Source organism: Rhodofomes roseus (assembly GCF_022264815.1).
Source record: "Rhodofomes roseus strain CIRM-BRFM 1785 chromosome Unknown C8Q71scaffold_36, whole genome shotgun sequence".
Taxonomy (NCBI): Eukaryota; Fungi; Basidiomycota; class Agaricomycetes; order Polyporales; family Fomitopsidaceae; genus Rhodofomes; species Rhodofomes roseus.
Genome location: NW_025952992.1, coordinates 162,052 through 179,201, shown reverse-complemented (window position 1 = coordinate 179,201; position 17,150 = coordinate 162,052). Strand labels below are relative to the sequence as shown.

The following is a 17,150-nucleotide window of genomic DNA, read 5'->3' as shown; positions in this document are numbered from 1 at the left end:
TCCACTCGTGTAAGCATGCCATTGCAGACAATGTTTTATGATCGATACCTGACACAAGAAGTACAAGTATATATGCAACACTCATCCGAATGACCTAGGAGCAATAACCCAAGCACGTCTTCGTAAATTCACCGATGAGTCGGCTGAGCTCAAGTCATCCAGCTAAGATTCAATGTTCGCCTCTACGCACCCCTGCGTGATCCCTAGACTTCGCCGTCCCACGCTCCGATATCAGGCGGGTCCATTGGAGAATACTCGATAATGTTGAACTTAAGCTCTTGTACAAATTTCGCCATGCGCTGCCCACTAATCGTCATCGTCTTTGGGACCCAACGGACGAAGTTGGGCGTGTCGAGGAAGCCCCGGACTGCCGTGAGAGTCAGCTTCTCGAGTGGATGGCCACGCTTCGCCCGTCCGATCGCGAGGCCCATCGCCCAGAACGGCTTGTACCATGTAGGGAGCTCCCCGACGAACTGAAGTGACTTCAGTTGAGGGAGAGGAACCATGTACTCGGACTTCAGACAGGTGCGCCAGTATTTTTTATCCACTTCGCGGTCGACCCAGATCGTGCAGGACTCGACCGCGTAGAGGGATTGCAGCAACACTACGACGGCGGGAGGCCAGACGGGCTTGTATCCACCGAGTGCAAGGCGAAGATCGAAGATGTGTTGGATAGGGAGGATGCTCGGGAGTTCCGTGACCAGAACCGCCACGAGGGTGTTGCAGACGGACGACGGTGCCTCATCGTCCATTTGCACAGCGACCGTCAGAGAGGCAGAGGGGCCATTGCACGCAAGGCATGCCACCCTTTCTCCACACCAGAGGCATAACTGTGTCATGTCGTTGGTGTGGTTCATGAATGCCGCGCCCTGAGCGAAGATGCAGAGGAGCTCGTGAGCACGACGTAGTTGCCTGAGCTCGGTGATCTGGACCGCGGCCTGAGTAGAGGGGACGACATGCCGCAGGACGCACGCAACGACCTCCCATTGGCATAGATCGAAGACAAGAGTCCGAAGGCGGCTTAGGTTCACGTAACGAGATATCGGGAAGACTGGAAAGAGGTCCGGGACAACGCATGGCCCCGCACGATGAAGTATGATGTGTTCCAGCTGCGGCGATCCTTCCAGGAAGTCAAGGAAATCGATGAGCGATGCGGGGCTGAACATGTACTGCGCCTTGAGATATAGGTGAGTCAGGTTGGGAAGCCGATTTGTAGTCCAGGCAAAGTGCTGGTCGAGAAAGAGGCGAGAAAGCCGAGGCGCGTCCCCCTCGAACAACATCGGCGTCTGTATGTGGTCGTCTACATCGTCGTACGCGGAGAGGTGCAGGCCTTCGAGGAGCGGGGCGGGTCGGAACAGGAGCGAGGTTCGGTGCGAGGGTTGCATGTCTAACATGGGGCTTGTTCTGAATGTGATGTCCAGCTTTCGCATTTGAGGCATGTAGGGATCGATATGCTTCAGCAGGTCATCCGCGCAGAAGGCGGAAACCTCCAGCGGGATAGCGCCGCCCCTACGTAGGAGTTCGTGGAGCGTACTTGGTGTTGTCCGCTCGTCGAGGTCGATCTCCCACCAAAGCGCTGGGCAGCTCATTGCTACCTGGCGCCATAGCTGACACACGGCTTGGATAGTCCGGAGGTCTTTACGTGAGCGATGTTGTGAATGTCGCGGGTCGACGATGACATGTACAAAGATCATGCAGAGAATCTCGGCGGGAAGGCGGTCCGTTGAAGCCAGGGCATTGTGAACGTTCTGCGTGTACATCAACGCTTGACGTAGTTGGTCTTCAATCCGTTCTAGCGTAGCTAGGTGTTCACTAGCAATAGCATGTCAGCTAGCAAGTTCGCGCGAGCAACACGAAACAAATAGACTCACTATCGAAAACTCGACGCATGTTGACCGACAGAACGGGATAGCGCAAGGAGCCTTGCCGTAGCATCTCTGAGGGAGTCCAGGTTCTGTACGGAAGTGCTCATTGTACAATTTGTACGCGAGTGTAAAGGTACTAGTGGGGTAGCGGCTTACCGATCGTCGGAGTGTGCAGTATAAATGCAACTTGCATAGCGCGGCCACACAAAGCTCGACCCAGATTCGTCAAAGCAAAAATGGGAATTGATCGCTCAGTGACGGCCGTGGCACAAGCGACCATGTCACCTTGTCCATTGTGGGCATAGGCCGGGTCGTGGTCCCGAGGCACAATGCTTCTCCAGCCAATGATCGCTGTGTTGCCTAGTTGCGAGCGGAGCGAGCATACATTGCCTATGGAGCGGTTCACTTAGACACCGCTACTTTTGTATAAGGAAACCACGCACCCGTACAGAGCGCCGGCCAACAATTCCTCTTGCCAAACGACTTCGATTGACCAGAGGAACAAAACCTCTAGACGGATTTCCCATAGCTTCAAATCCTCCAAAAATGGGCATATCGATTTGGCCACTCACGTGACACCTTCCATACATAGTATGTTTAGCGCTGATATGCTTATGTAACTAATCCTAATGTGATCACTCTCCGTATGGGTTTGACCTTTGTGAGGGGCATCTGGCAGATAAAAACAACATCTAGAGCTCTTACGTACTAAATCACAACAGAGGAAGCATTTCTGCATGCTGAACTGCCCAGATGTTCTCAGGGAATGTCGGTGACCGACCAGGTTGGCCAGCTTACGTAAGGCGCTTAGCTTGTACGAAAGTGGCGGCGTCTAAGTGAACCGCTCCATAGGGGGTGCAGCCCGGAGCCAAACAACTACAAATTTCACGTAACCCAGATCATTATTTCCTGCGATGCTGCAAAGACTGCCGTCCCGCGCATTCAAACATGCCCTAGTATTCTCGAAAAAATGCCCATAATTTGCGCAATGCAGTACTACCCTTAGAAGTGCCCTCCTTTGTGGCTCTGCGGGCAATGCTTCGCAGTCGTGCTCTCGAAAATGGTGGCGCGCGCGATGTTCAACTTAAGCGCTCATCGACCAGCAGCGGCCACCGTGTCGTGTCTCTCCATTCCTTTCGCTTTTCATGTGCAGGCTAGTGCGTATAGCAATCCACATGAACGACCCTCTAAATTTTGCCTCCTTTGTGGTTCCGCGTGCAGTATGTCGCAGTCGTGCTCTTGAGAAAGGTGGCGCGCGCGATGTTCGAGTAAGCGCTCACCGACCAGCAGCGGCCACCGCGTCGCGTCCCTCTAGGAGGTTGAATGAATTGGATACTCTGCCCACAGGAGACTTACGTGTCCACACGGGGCTCGCTATGAATCTGACGTACTGTACTGCGCCCTCGGATTGTAGCGAGCCCCTTTTCACGGAAAAAGTATGTTTATGGTAGGTCAATGCTGCACAAATCTGGAAATGTCTCGCTTTGATGGCCGGGCGGACCATTTCAGCGCTGCCAGGTCCTGTGTAGTGGGCACTGGGCCACGATGGGGTTGGGCGTCTCCGGTGTGGCCCCATAACCCGATCCCCATCTGTGGCAGATGCAGCGCCACAGTGGCTGTCAGTGTCTACGCGTCTACCGGCGTACTGCAGCCTGCGCCTACTGCCATCATTGCGACGTTCAGGAGCATTCAGGTCGCTTCACGCTGTCAAGTGATTTACAGAGCCAAGAGTCTCTTGATTTGGAATGGACGATTGAAGATCAAGCAACGCCACTTGCCATACGCTTTGGCTGACAGCGCTTTGACCACGCGCCGGGCCAGGCCCATGTTTCAGTACTATGCAGCGGCCTTGGCATGCCCACCGCCGGGATCGCGCCCAAGACCCTCCCGACGCTATTCCAAGGCACCGCCCCTCGACTCTCGCGTCTGTGCTGCATCGGACTGTCGCCACACCTGCACAACCGCTTCCCAAACCTGACGCACCTCTATCTGTATGAGGGGTCCGTCTTTCCGGGGAGAGGCGACCATGCGGCCACTAGCTGGCACGGGGTCCACGACGCAACGCCGTTCCTCCCCGCGTTCCTCGACTTTCTGGAGGGCGCGCCAGGCCTCGAGGAGCTCGTGCTCGTGCACAGGTCTGCCGCTTCCTGGTGCACGTGCGGTAAGTGCAGGAAGGACCCTGAGGAGCTCGCGGGGCGGCGCGTGCGCATGCCTCGGCTGCGGCGGATCACCTTCGGGGAGTATGCCTGGGCGAACGCGGGCCGCATCCTGCGGTACGTCGTGCCCGCAAAGAGGGTGACCGTGCAGACGGACGGCGCGGAGGGGCATACGGGGAACTTCATGTACGACGTGTTGTCCTTGCTCACGCCCGATGCGGGCTTCTTGGGACACCTCGCGGGGATCACGGAGGTGGCGTTGTGGTTGAGGGAGGGCCAGCATTGCGTGAGGCGCAGAGGCCCGGAGTGCGAGCTGACGCTCAACCTCGTGCATGCAGAGGGTCACTTGGTATGCGGTTACCCTGCGGCGCGAGTACCCCGCGATGTTCGTGCACGCCGTCGCGGCGGCGCTGGACCTGCGGAGGGTCGTGGACTTGAGCGTGCAGATGGACTCTTGGGGGTTGCTCTCCGTGCAGGACGCCCAGGCGCTGTTCTCGAGTATGCCCGCGGTGCAGAGGTGCACCTTCTGGATGGACTCGCGTATACATAGGAGTTATTGGCAGAGGTGTCTGTCGAAGGCGGACGTACCTTTCCCTGACCTGAGGACACTGCACTTCGTGTGCAATATGCCTAAGGATTGGAGGCCATGGGAGATCCTGGGACTTGCCATCCGGCGGGCGAAACGCGGGCGTCGTTTGGAGGAGGTGAAGCTCACCGCGGTAGCAAGTGAGGGCTCGGTCCCCAGCTTCGTACGGTGGGATGTGGATGCGTTGCAAGTGGGCGGGAAACGACTGCTTGACTATGTCGGCTCGTTACGCTTCGAGCAGGTAACCATCACCTCGCTGATGAAAGCTCCCGTGCTTAAGCATTGGGATGGATGTTTGCTGTAGAATTTGTCGCTTACTTCGGACCTTTGCTTTCTGCATGATGCCCGAAGGGTCCTGTGTATTAGTGTATAGTTTTTGACTAAGTATAATGGAAAGGGCCCGGAACACCTACCTCACGACTCTCGCTGGTCGCGATCATTTCGGTAGAGGTATAGTAACTTAAACGCGCTTCGTCACAGGCTGCTGCCGCGATTGTGGTCAGAAGTGCTGGGGACTGGATATCATCGCGAAGGCAGCTATGCATGGGAATCGCTCACCGGGTCACTGCCATCATAATCGTACTCGAAGCTTCCGCTCTCGGTTTGAAGTGCTCGAGCTTGAACGACCTCGGCGATGCGATGGATGAACCATCAATTGGTCGGGTGCCTGTGTCGCGGAGCGCTGTCGATGACAGTACTTATCAACGGCAGGATGCGCGCTCCTGTCTGCTCCTGTCTACGTCGGAAGGCATCATATGTGGCTTTACGACTGCATCCCAACAGACGCGTGACGGAAATGTGTGCATACACGAATGCACGGTGGGGCTGCTGCCAGTGCTGGCTGCTGGTCGTGCGGACATACATACTTGGCCCGTGCGTCGAAGTCAGGCCCGATCTACCTCGATCGCATCACCTGTATCGGTCCGGGAGGTCAAGATCCCGGCCGAGATCCCGGCCGGAGACAGCCAGAGGCGCACCTTCTACTCTGTAGTTCGTCGGGTGCCACACCTCATATATAAGAGCTGCAGCTCATCCACAGAGCTAGTGTCCTTTCTCTCGAACCATCCCCATCGTAATCGCATGCTCTGCGCATTCGAACCAAGGTCTGACACCCTGCTCGGTATAGGCGTCTCCGCGGCACATCGATCGACGCTCCGGAGTCCGGCCGGCCGTCGGCGGCATCAGCGCGCGCCCGACGCTCGAATAGCTTCGGTGTTTGTTGTTCCCCCATGGGCCATACGACTCGCCGGAATGGGTTCCCCACTCGACTCGGATAGGCACCTCTGAGGCACCTAGGCGTCTTGCACGCTCGAAGGTTTGGTGGCCTCTTCATTACTTCGCAACTGCAGCGGACAGACGTGGATGCACTGCATATGGGCGGGTGGATGGACGCAAGATGGCACGCGAGCAGTCGGGCGGCGGTGTGCGGAGAGCGTGTGCCGGGCGGCAGAGGCTAATTATAGGGCTCAAGTCGAACACCCAGTGCCAAACAGCGCAGTCGCCACCGCAGCATATCATGTTTCTCCCCTGAGGCTATAGCTGCTTACGCCTCCCTCTTCGCCTCCCCCGCATGCCCGCCCGCCACTCGCATGGCGAAGTACGTCCCAGCCTACTATCTCCGTCGGCGTTTCGTGCTGGCCACCGCATTCGCCGCCTCCCTCCTTTTCCTCTTTGTTTATCTCCGCCATGCCTTTCAAGACCTCGACGACGAGCTCGGCCTCACCGCCCGCCTCGAGTCTACATCCTATATCCCCTTCCAGCTCCCCCGCCTGCCCCTTCCGCCACCGCTACGCACACCATTGCGCCCCGTCCGCGATCTACGCGCGTCATGTCTCGATCCCCACTTCAGTCTTGGCGAGCAATGTCTTGGCGACCACGTTGATCCGCTCGACGTGCTCTGGACGTGGGTCAACGGCTCCGACTTCCTCCTCGAGGAGGCCAAGGAGCTCGCCCAGTCCCACTACGACAAAAACGACCCGTTTAGGCCTGTGAAGACGGTCACTCAGGCACGCCTGTACCGGTGCGTGTGCTGCTTCGCCTCTGTATAGCCGTGTTGACCCAGCCCTTCGTTCCAACTTCCCAGCGATCATGACGAGCTAAAGTACTCGATACGATCGGTCGTCGAGAACTTCAAGTCGCCGGGTTCTCGGTTCCGATTGCTCACGACCGATTTCCCAGTGCCCGATGCGTACGCCAACAAGAGCAACCTCACAACGCCAGAGGTCTGGCGGCTTGGTCAGCTGCCACAATGGCTTGACTGCGATCGACGTGTGGGTGCTGGGCGGTGGAGAGATGGGGACATGGAGCTCGTTGTTACGCATCATGGGCAATTCTTCGGGCCGTACAATGGAACGGTGTTCAACAGGTGCGTCGCGCGTGAATATGCCATGGACTAGACGGTGACGATCATCACCAAGTCTTGCTATCGAGTCGCAACTCGGTCACGTCCCGGAGATGTCAAACTACTTGTGAGCGATTTCATATAATGCCACCGATCTTTACTCAACAGCCACTGGCAGCATCTACATGGTTAGCATCATCTGTTCGAGTTTCAAGGCGTTGCTGTCAAACTTACCTCTCGATCTGTCTTGTCCAGAATGACGATCTTTTCATGCTCAATCCCGTTACCCCAGCAACATTCTACACATCTGCATATGGCATCGTCCTGCACCTCCAGCCTGACCTCCTCGTCAAGCCCGATCGGCCTACTACGAAGGTCAAGGGTGAATGGCGCTCTCTCGGCGAGAGCAATTGGCTTCTCAGTGCGTCTCACTGTATCTATCTCCTGTCAACATTCTCACAATCCATCTGCGCCTCGCCAGGTAATCGCTTCGGCGCACGCTCACGGCCGTACGTCGCGCATGAGGCGAAGCCCGCAGGTATGCACCTTCTGCACGAGTTGCATACGATCTGGCCGGAGGTTTTCGCCTCTTCCGCGCTGCATAAGTTCCGTGAGACGGTGATGGGCGACGGGGACGTGAACACGATGTTCATGAGCGCGCACTTCGTCGTCGAGCGCGCGCGCGAGGCTCTCCTCTGGGCGTGGGTCGTCGGGACCCTGGGAGGTACCGACGATGCGTGGGGCCCCGCGGAGGCACAGCGTGCGTGGCGTGAGGTTGGGGGTGCGTTTGCGGAGGACCTGGCGGCGGTGGATGACCTTGTCGTGACGAGCGCACATCGGGAGACGTTGGAGACGGAGAGGGTCAGAGAGACGTTGCTCGCTCACGGGTATGAGCCAGATCAGCTGACGTCGTATGTCTTCTGTGCGTATTGAGTACTCTCATCTTTGGGCTTCTATCGCTTACTGTCCGGACGATGCCAGCCTCCCTCGACGGCTTCCCGTACCTGAACCTGGGTCCCAATGGGAAGCCGAGTTTCCCAGCGCTCACGCCGGATATCGCGGAGATGGCCCTCCCGCGGTGCAGATTGTCCTACTCGCAGTGCTTCGTTGTGGATAAAATGGTCGGTGACGGGTCCAAGGCGAGCGAAGTCTTCAAGCACCTCGCGTTCCGGGATCCGCGATGCGGGGATTGCGGTGCGTCCATCTCTTTGCCTCCATCACACATTCACTGACGTACACCTCGCGTTCGCCCCCTCCAGTCATCAGCGGACTCGTGAAGGCGAGCGGTTCGCTGGGCCTGTCGGCGTTCCTTCCGCCGGCGGAACGCGTCGTACCAACGACACCTCCGTTGGATTCTGATGTGGACGCGGATGTACCGCACCTACCGCTCGTGGATAACTGGCAGAAAGGCGACTTCTCGCTGCAGGCAGTCATGGCGAACAGCCGGGAGACGAATGTGCGACAGTGGACGTTACAACTGCTCCATCGATATCGCTACGTCCTCGGTGCGCTCCTCCTTCCGCTCTCCAGGTCTCTGCACGGACACTTATTGTGCCTCGCATAGGGTCGACGCCGATGATGTTCGAGCGGATCGTCTCCGGCCCGCAGACGTCCATGACCGTTCGTAAGATCGACGCCACGAAAGATGTTGCGCTACTCTGCATGAATGATGACGTCTCGAGACCGAATCAGGACGCGGAGGTTAGCCGCGTGCTCCGCATGTGGTTTGACCGCCGATGGGGCCGCGCGACCGCTTGGGAGCGGGAGTAGCAGTTAGCGCCGGGCGCAGGCAGGCGGGGAAGGGGCGTGTGTGGACTTTGGGAGGTTGTTGGTCCTGCGAGCCGGCTGGATGACGGTGTTGCTGGAGAGAGGAGGGAGGGGGCATCTAGTGTTAGTTGATAAATTATTGTATTTTTACTGTTGCGTGTGGTCGATGCGTCGCTGTTGTCTGAGTTGCTGTTGTTCTGTCTGGCTCTGTAGACATACTTACGTGGGAGTGAGAATATGTAGCGCGACTAATCGAATTGGATACCCGGGGCGCTTTGCGTCGTTAGGCACTCTGCCAAAATCGGTTCTTAGCGCGGTGTTGAGTAGTGGATGCTGACGGATTAGGAAGGCGGAGGCTTTGGATCCTAATACAGACAAACACGGACTGCCACAGGTGTGGCGGCTGACATCAACCCAACAATGGCATTGACAACATCAACCTCTTGAACGTTGAACTCTAAACTAAGCGGCACCATCTCTATGTACCTGTATGTGTGCAATGAATGCCATGGCGACTGACAAACGTACCCTTATCAATCCTCACCACCGACGCGGTGGACTACGTACTACTTAGTACTACTACTAGTAGGAACTCACACCGAGAGTTTCAACATTTAATCCATGTCTTACGTTTGGTGCCAATGCAGTTGCTGGTCTCACACTACGATATGCTATGTGAGTGGCGGTTTGTCTCTAGGGTCTATGCTCCGTAAAGGTATCTAATTTTTGAGAGATCAGGCAGTCAAGCAGCGGGGCGCATGGCTGGCAAGGTATCGAACACCATCTCGGAAGAGGCCATCGGCTTCTCCCATTCTGCATGGAGCGTTAGCTCTCCTTTATACACCACAGAGTTTGACAGAGCGGTACGTGCCGTGCGCATTCTTCCAGAATATCTCGATCCCTGGAGCGAAGTTGTTCCCGAACAGCGCAAGCTTGACGGCGTAGAGGGTGGGCGTCGCGTCGGATTCGACCCACAGCGGAGTGCCGCAGTCCCCGCAGAAGTAGCGGGTGACCTGTTTGCCGGAGAGGTTCGTGTTCGGTGGCTGCTTGTATGCTTTCGGCTGACCCTGGATGACTTGCAGGTGCTGGCGGTCGACCTTGGTAGCGTAGGCAAACACTGCGCGAACGGTCGATAATTAGATTCCAATTACGTTTGTGTGTATGAAGGACGGGTCACGCATACAGCTTCCGGCGAATATCTGGCACTCTTTGCAGTGGCAAATACCTGCCTTGGTGTCCTCGGTGAACCCGCCGAGTATACGCATTTGAACAGCGCCGCAATGGCAGCTTCCTGTTGGTGAGATGTGATCAATGCCGAAGGGAGGCGGTCTCTATCGCGAGTGAAGTACCTTCAAAATCGGGTGTCATCGGATGTGGATGGGATGCACGGTACGTATGCCCTCCGAGTGGAGCTGCTGCGACGCTCATATACGATGTGCAGTACAGCCTGCTTTGACGGTATCACCCGAGATTGTCAAGCTCGGGCTGCGTTGGGACTCGGACATACGTCTTCTTGTTCGGCAATGTGCTACTGTCCATGCGTCCACCCACTGGCAGCAGCGCCAAGTCTGCCCGAGCTCGCTTGACCATCGTAACCTACAAGTTGACGAGCGGATTGCACAGCAATGATGATGCCCTTTTGGTTCTGAAACGACGCCTTCCCGCAACCTTCCCGTCATTGCAACTTCTGGTGCCGCTAAGACAAGCATCATCATGATCTCAAGAAGTCGGACTCCCCTTTGACTCCCCTTGTCTCCTACTGGCATCCCTTCCCGTACTACTCAATTAGTCTCCAAGGTACTCGGAACCACCCTCTCCGCTACCATCACACGGCCTTCCTCTACATCCGAATCGAGTTCAGCCACGCTTACTGCCACGTATACCGTCACTAGTGCATCGTACTTGCCTGCCCCAGGAGGCACATCAATGCGCACTCGGAAGTCACCCGCATTGATGACTGGAATAGCCGTTGGTTCTGGCGGCGCGGTGGCCCTTATTCTCTTCCTCTTCTGCTTGCATCGTCGGCGTAGGCAGGGCGAGTATGCTACAAGCCACCCCGTCCGCGCGGAACACGATGGGCGAGACAAGCAAGTTGAGATTGAATATTGAGCCGTTCGCGCTCATTCGGGAACTCGACCGACCGTTGACTCACAAGCAGAAGTCATACGCATCGTTGTTGTCTACGCATGGTGTACAACGCGTCGTCGCTCCTCCTGACGACACAGGACGACGTGTTACAGAGCCAACAAAGCCCCCGCAGCCTTCAAACGGGGCACTTCAGAACGGCGACAGGACCTCGCTTGAGGCTCCGAACAACGCACATCCTCCAAACGAGCGAGGCGGCCTGTCGAGTCAAATGCTGGACATGGAGGGACGCTACCTCTGTCTGTCGAGAGACACGAGGAGACGATTTCGTCCCCTGAGGGACCAGCACCCGGAGTACTCGAAGGTAGCGCCATCTCAATGGGGGAGGGGGGGGCGAAAACCCGGCGATGGAGAAGCAGCTGGAGGGTCTATATGTCAGAGGGAAGGACTGGTGTCGGCGAGGAGCCGCCGCCGGCGTACCAGGACGAAGCCTTGGACGAAGCCCAGTGGTGAAATCGAGTGCGGGGCGACTCGGAGTAAGTCTGTGGAGAACATCGAGTTGCTTCTGGCAGAAAGGGAATGTTCGTTCAGTAGGTTTCGCTATGCGGCTACGTAAGGATGTGCTGCACAAGGGATCTGTGTACTGTGTAAGCTATCCGTGCTCGAAGACGATCATGAAGAACACGTACTGATGTGATACTCATCAGAGTGTGGGCTCTGACTTGTTGCATACTCGGTTCATTATGCGCTACCGCTGGCGCAGCTATACGATACCTGTCTGTTCCGACATAACAACCCAACGCCTGACCATGCCCCGGAATGTGCTGTGTCTTCCACGCACGCTAGCAAAGATAAGTCTAGCATTACCCAAAGTCTAACCAGAGATGCAATCATGGTGACACGGCCTCTGCGTGCCCGCTTTCTTGCCGCCACTGACTGAGCCAACTGTAGTCGCCCTTCTTGCCCAGCGCCTTCTCCTTGCCCAGCGCCTGCTCCACGGCAGCCAAACTACGCGCAACCCAGCGCTTCTCATTTGTCTCCCCCTTCATATATTCCCGCGCGTCCTTCGGGACCTCCATCTCCTTCGGGTCGGTGTTCGTCAGGAGCTCCTTCAACTGAGGGACCATCTCGCGTGCGACAGTGAGCGATTGTGATGTACGGTGTTTTAAGCACGCGGCGGTGAACATCGCGCAAGTAACGAGGTCAGAAGAGATGGGCGGGAGCTTATACACGCCGAAGAGCGCGGCGAGGGTGATGGTGGCCTGCAGGGGGTACTCTTCGTGCAGAGCATGCAGGAGCTTTCGGGCGGCGCGGGGCGAGGCGAGGTCGAAGCCATATTTTGGGTGGTCAGCGAAAACTTGGAGGGCGAGGTCGGGGCACTTCAGTTGCTCGCAGCGGTCTACAGTCGGTTGTCAGGTTCATTCAGCGCGCATGCTTGAGACGACTCACAAACAAACTGCTCTGCGTTATTTACAGTGAACGTACGCCTCGGCTTCGAGTCTCTCCACTTTGGGAACAGCTGGACGACCGCCGCCATCTGCTCCTTCGTCGTCGCGAGCGCAAACAGGTGTTGCCACGCCGTATTGCGTACCGGAGGTAGTATCTCCTTTGGTTGGCGGCCTATCCTCAGTGCCACGAACTTCAGCAGATCGTTGAAGCGTTTTCGGCGTTCCTCCGGGTCCATCGTACGCGAAGGCGTGACAGCCTCGAGCGGAGCGGAAGGTATTGCAACAACCTCTTCCGCTACATCCTTGCTTGGCGAGAAGAGGTCCTCCGAAGACTCGCCCTCCTGAGAACCACCGAAAAGGTCACCCTGTTCCGGGATGTGTGCCTTTTGCTTCTTGAAGGCTGGAGTGTACTCAGCTGGTCGCTGATGCTCCATAAAGTCAATACGCCGTACCTATGGGAGTCTGGTGAATCTCCCGCCGCATACATGCTCTACGAGCGAATGCATGCGCAAGTCCGGGTCTGCATCCTCGCTGGAGGGAGAAGAGAATGCTCGCCATGTGCGCGGAGAGTGTATCCCGGTTTGACTTGGTGGCAGACGAGCGACCCGTGTCCAGCCACTGGGATCAAATAGTCGCAAACAACGCGCTTCGTCCAAGTACCCGCGAAATTCTCATATCCTCACTTTCGAACGACCATCATCCCTAGCAGACTCGCACCATCTCAAACCCCCTCACGTATCGCGCTCCTGCGGTTTCGATGATCCGAGTAACATTCAGTCCAGTGAATCAGTGAGTCTTGTCTCCATGTCTTTTCGATGATGAGCTTTTTGCTGTGCACCAGTCGGAGTTCAAGACGACAAAATCCCTGATCCTCTATTTACGCTTGAGGATCCTGAACAATTCATCTACGCCTGTAGCTCTCTGGATCATCAGATACTAACCAACCGTTCTGTTTTCAGGTCATTCATGCTTTCGGAGACGAGCATCATTGCAACGGGTCAGTGCACTAGTACAGTCTGTCAACGTCGAGTCCCTTGGACCCATGTATTCATGTACAAACCAATTTCTGCAATACATATGCTCTCATGCAACACGAATGAACGATCGAGCTCATGTCGAGATGTCCTGCGGCAACATTATGTTGCATTACTCATTACATTACATGTGTTACAACAAAACCCAACGGCGCGGCCGCAGTGCATAGGTGCTGGATGGAGGTCGGTGCTACGGTGCAACACGTCGTATGTTCAAGGGCATCTGGTTCCCCATGTGCGGTTCTGTCTTGACCGCTGGTCGAGTGACCACACTGCAAAACGGCACCTTCAGCGCTAGACAACAAGGACTGTAAAGAGACGACCACGTACATGACCTTCTTCTCGATGTGTATCGTCGGGTCTATCGAGAAGTCTATGTCGCGCAACAAGACATACAAGAAGATCTTAATCCTGTGGGCACTCTGAGCAATCCTCATTGTAGAACATCTAGCGGAGGACTCACTCATTTATCGCAAAGCGGAACCCGATGCACGCCCGATTCCCATTAAGAGGGTTACCGTTCCCGAACGTCAGCATGTTCCCCCACAGCCCCGGTGCCCCCGCCTTCTTCTGGCCCCTACCGGGCCTGCCCTCTCGTCCCAGGCTACTCCCCTCTCCCTCATCGTCAGACTCACCCTCCTCGCCGCTCAGGAGCCATCGCTCCGGCCGGAACACCTCCGCGTCCTCGCCCCACACCTCCTTGCTCTTGTTCATCGCCTGGATCGGCACGGTTATGATGTCACCCTTGCGCACATGTATCTCGCTGCACGCGCGGCCGCGTCGGTCAATGACCGGCCTCGCGACGGGGACGACGTCGTCCACGCCCGCGACGCGCATCGTCAACGTTACAGGCGCGTGCAGCCGGAGCGTCTCGCGCACGACCGCATCGAGGTACGGGTGGTCCAGCACCGCAGCGATCGTCGACGCAGGCGGCACATCGGCGTTCGCGGGGAACGGAATGGCACGCAGCTCGCGCCGGAGTTGCGCTTGAATGTCGGGTGCGCGTGCGAGGGCGTAGAGCGTCCATGTCATGGCGGAGGAGGACGTCTCGTGGCCCGCAGAGAGAAAGGTCGAGATCTGGCAGAGCGTTTCTTCCAGGGACAAACGCTGCGACGGTACGGATGAGAGGCTCGAGCGGATGAGGACACTCAGCAGGTCCCGCCCGTCAGTAGGGTGCTCGATTGTTGACGCTAGCTGCTGTTTGTGTTGCGCATCTGCGCTGCGAAGGGTCGCGGCTTGCTCCTTTGTCGCTTCGGCATGTCGCTGTTCAACGAGAGACAGGCCAATGCGGCGCATCGTCTCGCGTGCCTCGCGCTCGGCTGCACCTTCTCGACCCTGTTATTTGGTCAGCTCATGATCAGCAGAGTAGGAGACAAATGCACTTACGTATCTCCGCAACTCTGGGAACCACGCCTGCAGCACTGTGATCACCCTGAACTTGCGCGCGGAGCTGAAGATGACGCCGAAGGCGCGTGCGAGCTCATTCCCCTTCTCACCGCCCTTCTTGGCGGCGGATGCGAGAGAATTGAACTGGTACCCAAACCCAGCCTCTCCGATTACGTCGAGGGTCGCACGAGCTAGCCATGCAAGCACGTCTACCCGCGTAGACGACGCGCTGTCGGGAGATACAACTGGCGTCTTCTCGTACTGAGATGAAGAGGAGCCTTTGGCTTGTCTCCGAGAGGTGGCTTTACCAGGGATGAAGGACGAAAATGGGTTCGGCAGGATGGAGGTAGTGGTCGCGAATGCACGAGCGGGTAAGTCATCTCTGGCAGCCTGCGGAGACGGTGTGACAAGGAAAGGGTCTGTAGGAGCAGCGAGATCTCGTGAAGAAGACGCAATGTCAAGCCAGATGTCGCAGAGCTGTGATTCGAAGAGGGACTACTCAGAGGCAGCACAGGTGATGTGCTGGATACGTACCTCCATGGCTTTCTGCCAGAATACAGGGCTGAGCGATTTAATGTGGGCTGACGTGAAGGCCGGACTCTATCGGAGAGTATAAGCGTACATACAACGGAAACCGATCATGAGGTGCAAGATATTTGAGGGTAGTAGGACCAGAATGCTACGCATTGCCTAGCCCATCTCTGGCAGTCTGTGCGAGCCTTGTCCGTTGCCTGGCATGGTGACGCGAACCCACAATCCACGTGATCGTGTATTCTATCGAGTGCTGGCAAGTGTGCCTGTACATCGCGGTTGCGAGACAGGGAAGCAGGAGTCCAGCAGGTGCGGATGCCACTTACCAGTATCCGGCGCTACAGGATTTCAGAGAACGGGAAATCCACGGGTCAGATATAGTCCGCCTACGAACAAGAAAGATATACGCACCTGCCTCCTATGGTCCTCGCCCTCGACGATGAGCAAACCGTGTTCGCCCGCGGCCATGCTCGACAAATTGTCCCGCACGAACTCGGGCTTGGGGTAGTCATAGCCGCGTCCCAAGATGTGCGCCACTGCGGCTGGGTCCGTCGTCATCAGCCGTGCCCCACCCATAAAACCACGGTAGACGAAAGTGCTCCCGAACTGCTCCTCCCAGCGGGCGATGAGGTTGGTGTTCTCCTGGTCATGCATCTCACGGAGGTTTCCCATAAAGAATGACGGAGACGGAGGACCGCGGAGGTACCGCAACGGCGAGAGGGCCTGCCGGACCAGGAGAAGTAAGAAGGTGGACACCACATAGAACACGAGTGCGACAGCGAGGAGGACGCATCCTAGGAGGATGCCATAGAGCATCGCAAGGGTGGGTGTGGGAAGGAGGAGTCAAGGAGACTGAGGGCTTGACGGAGGAGAACAACTGCAGCCGTTCTCATGGGCAAGCGGTGTTGACACTGTGATATTTTGAGGAGGCCGAACAGGCGCGAGTATATAGCAACGCAGGGGCGCCCGAGACCAGCGGGAGCCAAGAAGAGTAGCGAAGAAGGACCGAGTATAGAGGAAGATAGAAAGGGAAATTGAGCAGCTGAAAACACCGACGGCTGCCCGCAGAGCAGATGGTCGTGGTCAACTGTGGTCAACGCATGCGGCCCGGTCAATGTCGCTGCAGCAGCCGTGGGAAGATCATCCCGGCCACGGATCATCGAGTTCGGTCTCGTCGGGCTGCGTCGGCGTCTCCTTGGGGGCGCGGGCGCTCCGAGCTCCCCGCCGTCCATGGATCTTGATCAGATCCGCGCACATCCCGATCCGCCAGATCTACTGCACCGATGATGATGATGATAAATTCAGCACTTATATGACGCAACAAGCAAACAAAGTTGTGCTAAGAATCAGACGTGGTCCTACTATGCTGAGTATAGTCGGCTTATCTACTGGATCGAGTTCAACCCAGCAGGTCGAGTCCGGTGACATTGCGCGTTCTGCGCAATGGCTTGGCATTCGATTTGCATAGCTACTAGTATGCTCCCACTGACCTGGAAGTCGATGCCCAGGACTTTGAGACAGTGAACTAGTGATGTGGGTGGATTTCCTCAACTGCCAAGTGACAGCGTACATTTCAAGGCACGATTAGTAGCAAAGTCTCTCAGACGCTGCAGTCTCAGTCTCAGTCTCAGACATGCTACACTACTTCACGATATTGGATTGAGGCAGCCGATCCAGTGCGGCGTGACCTCGGAACAGAGTTTGGTACGGATTCTCTTCAAATTCCTTACCGGCACGAACACCAGTTGATTAGTGCCCGAGCAAACCGAAGGAAGCACACGTAGGTGTGATCCTTTAGACGACGAAATTGGAGGTTGACATTCAGATCATATGCCTCGGGGCCAAGAGTTGCTCGGGACTGGAACCCCGCGGCGGCGTTTCACTCAACGTCCCATGCGAAGAATGATCTCAAAGACGGCCTACACTCGCAAAAGCTGTTCCCTTTTCGATC

The 17,150-nt window shown here is 56.7% G+C and overlaps 7 protein-coding genes across 7 annotated transcripts; 3 read left to right on the top strand and 4 right to left on the bottom strand.

Annotated features, from left to right (window-relative positions):
* Positions 1-203: 203 nt before the first annotated feature.
* Positions 204-1,972, bottom strand: C8Q71DRAFT_863056 (uncharacterized protein; the record flags this gene model as incomplete). Its single annotated transcript, XM_047928113.1, has 2 exons — positions 204-1,812; positions 1,872-1,972. 2 exons carry the CDS (start codon positions 1,970-1,972, stop codon positions 204-206), a joined length of 1,710 nt encoding a protein of 569 aa, XP_047773120.1.
* A 1,747-nt stretch (positions 1,973-3,719) lies between these two features.
* On the top strand, positions 3,720-4,911 carry C8Q71DRAFT_863055 (uncharacterized protein; the record flags this gene model as incomplete). The annotated part of the gene is made up of 2 exons (XM_047928112.1): positions 3,720-4,307; positions 4,360-4,911. The coding sequence occupies 2 exons, from the start codon at positions 3,720-3,722 to the stop codon at positions 4,909-4,911; spliced, it is 1,140 nt and encodes a 379-aa protein (XP_047773119.1).
* Positions 4,912-6,003: 1,092 nt separating this feature from the next.
* On the top strand, positions 6,004-9,000 carry C8Q71DRAFT_911730 (uncharacterized protein; the record flags this gene model as incomplete). The annotated part of the gene is made up of 10 exons (XM_047929142.1): positions 6,004-6,041; positions 6,091-6,627; positions 6,691-6,972; positions 7,025-7,075; positions 7,127-7,136; positions 7,204-7,369; positions 7,430-7,870; positions 7,930-8,142; positions 8,208-8,453; positions 8,513-9,000. 10 exons carry the CDS (start codon positions 6,004-6,006, stop codon positions 8,716-8,718), a joined length of 2,190 nt encoding a protein of 729 aa, XP_047773118.1. The 3' UTR covers positions 8,719-9,000.
* Positions 9,001-9,368: 368 nt separating this feature from the next.
* C8Q71DRAFT_789438 (Mss4-like protein) lies at positions 9,369-10,104 on the bottom strand. The gene is made up of 4 exons (XM_047925260.1): positions 10,065-10,104; positions 9,899-10,006; positions 9,587-9,832; positions 9,369-9,528 (listed from the first exon to the last, which is right to left on the bottom strand). The coding sequence occupies exons 1-4, from the start codon at positions 10,081-10,083 to the stop codon at positions 9,458-9,460; spliced, it is 444 nt and encodes a 147-aa protein (XP_047773117.1). The 5' UTR covers positions 10,084-10,104; the 3' UTR covers positions 9,369-9,457.
* Positions 10,105-10,619: 515 nt separating this feature from the next.
* On the top strand, positions 10,620-11,462 carry C8Q71DRAFT_396959 (uncharacterized protein). The gene has a single exon (XM_047918305.1). The coding sequence runs from the start codon at positions 10,757-10,759 to the stop codon at positions 11,414-11,416; it is 660 nt and encodes a 219-aa protein (XP_047773116.1). The 5' UTR covers positions 10,620-10,756; the 3' UTR covers positions 11,417-11,462.
* A 228-nt stretch (positions 11,463-11,690) lies between these two features.
* Positions 11,691-12,806, bottom strand: C8Q71DRAFT_717956 (uncharacterized protein; the record flags this gene model as incomplete). The annotated part of the gene is made up of 3 exons (XM_047921204.1): positions 11,691-12,199; positions 12,250-12,648; positions 12,701-12,806. The coding sequence occupies 3 exons, from the start codon at positions 12,804-12,806 to the stop codon at positions 11,691-11,693; spliced, it is 1,014 nt and encodes a 337-aa protein (XP_047773115.1).
* A 539-nt stretch (positions 12,807-13,345) lies between these two features.
* Positions 13,346-16,279, bottom strand: C8Q71DRAFT_789432 (cytochrome P450). The gene is made up of 7 exons (XM_047925259.1): positions 15,611-16,279; positions 15,526-15,537; positions 15,203-15,268; positions 14,669-15,145; positions 13,746-14,617; positions 13,613-13,693; positions 13,346-13,554 (listed from the first exon to the last, which is right to left on the bottom strand). The coding sequence occupies exons 1-7, from the start codon at positions 16,013-16,015 to the stop codon at positions 13,473-13,475; spliced, it is 1,995 nt and encodes a 664-aa protein (XP_047773114.1). The 5' UTR covers positions 16,016-16,279; the 3' UTR covers positions 13,346-13,472.
* Positions 16,280-17,150: the final 871 nt, after the last annotated feature.

Excerpts from the sequence above, each read along its gene's own strand:
- C8Q71DRAFT_789438 (XM_047925260.1), bottom strand. Across the intron at positions 9,833-9,898 it reads CCAGATATTCGCCGGAAGCT|TGTTTGCCTACGCTACCAAG; the intron begins GTATGCGTGACC and ends CCGTTCGCGCAG. Across the intron at positions 9,529-9,586 it reads ATTCTGGAAGAATGCGCACG|AATGGGAGAAGCCGATGGCC; the intron begins GCACGTACCGCT and ends CGCTCCATGCAG.
- C8Q71DRAFT_396959 (XM_047918305.1), top strand. The coding sequence starts at position 10,757 with ATGCTACAAGCCACCCCGTCCGCGCGGAACACGATGGGCGAGACAAGC.
- C8Q71DRAFT_789432 (XM_047925259.1), bottom strand. The coding sequence starts at position 16,015 with ATGCTCTATGGCATCCTCCTAGGATGCGTCCTCCTCGCTGTCGCACTC. Across the intron at positions 15,146-15,202 it reads TCTGGCAGAAAGCCATGGAG|CTCTGCGACATCTGGCTTGA; the intron begins GTACGTATCCAG and ends TTCGAATCACAG. Across the intron at positions 13,555-13,612 it reads CACATCGAGAAGAAGGTCAT|TGTGGTCACTCGACCAGCGG; the intron begins GTACGTGGTCGT and ends GCCGTTTTGCAG.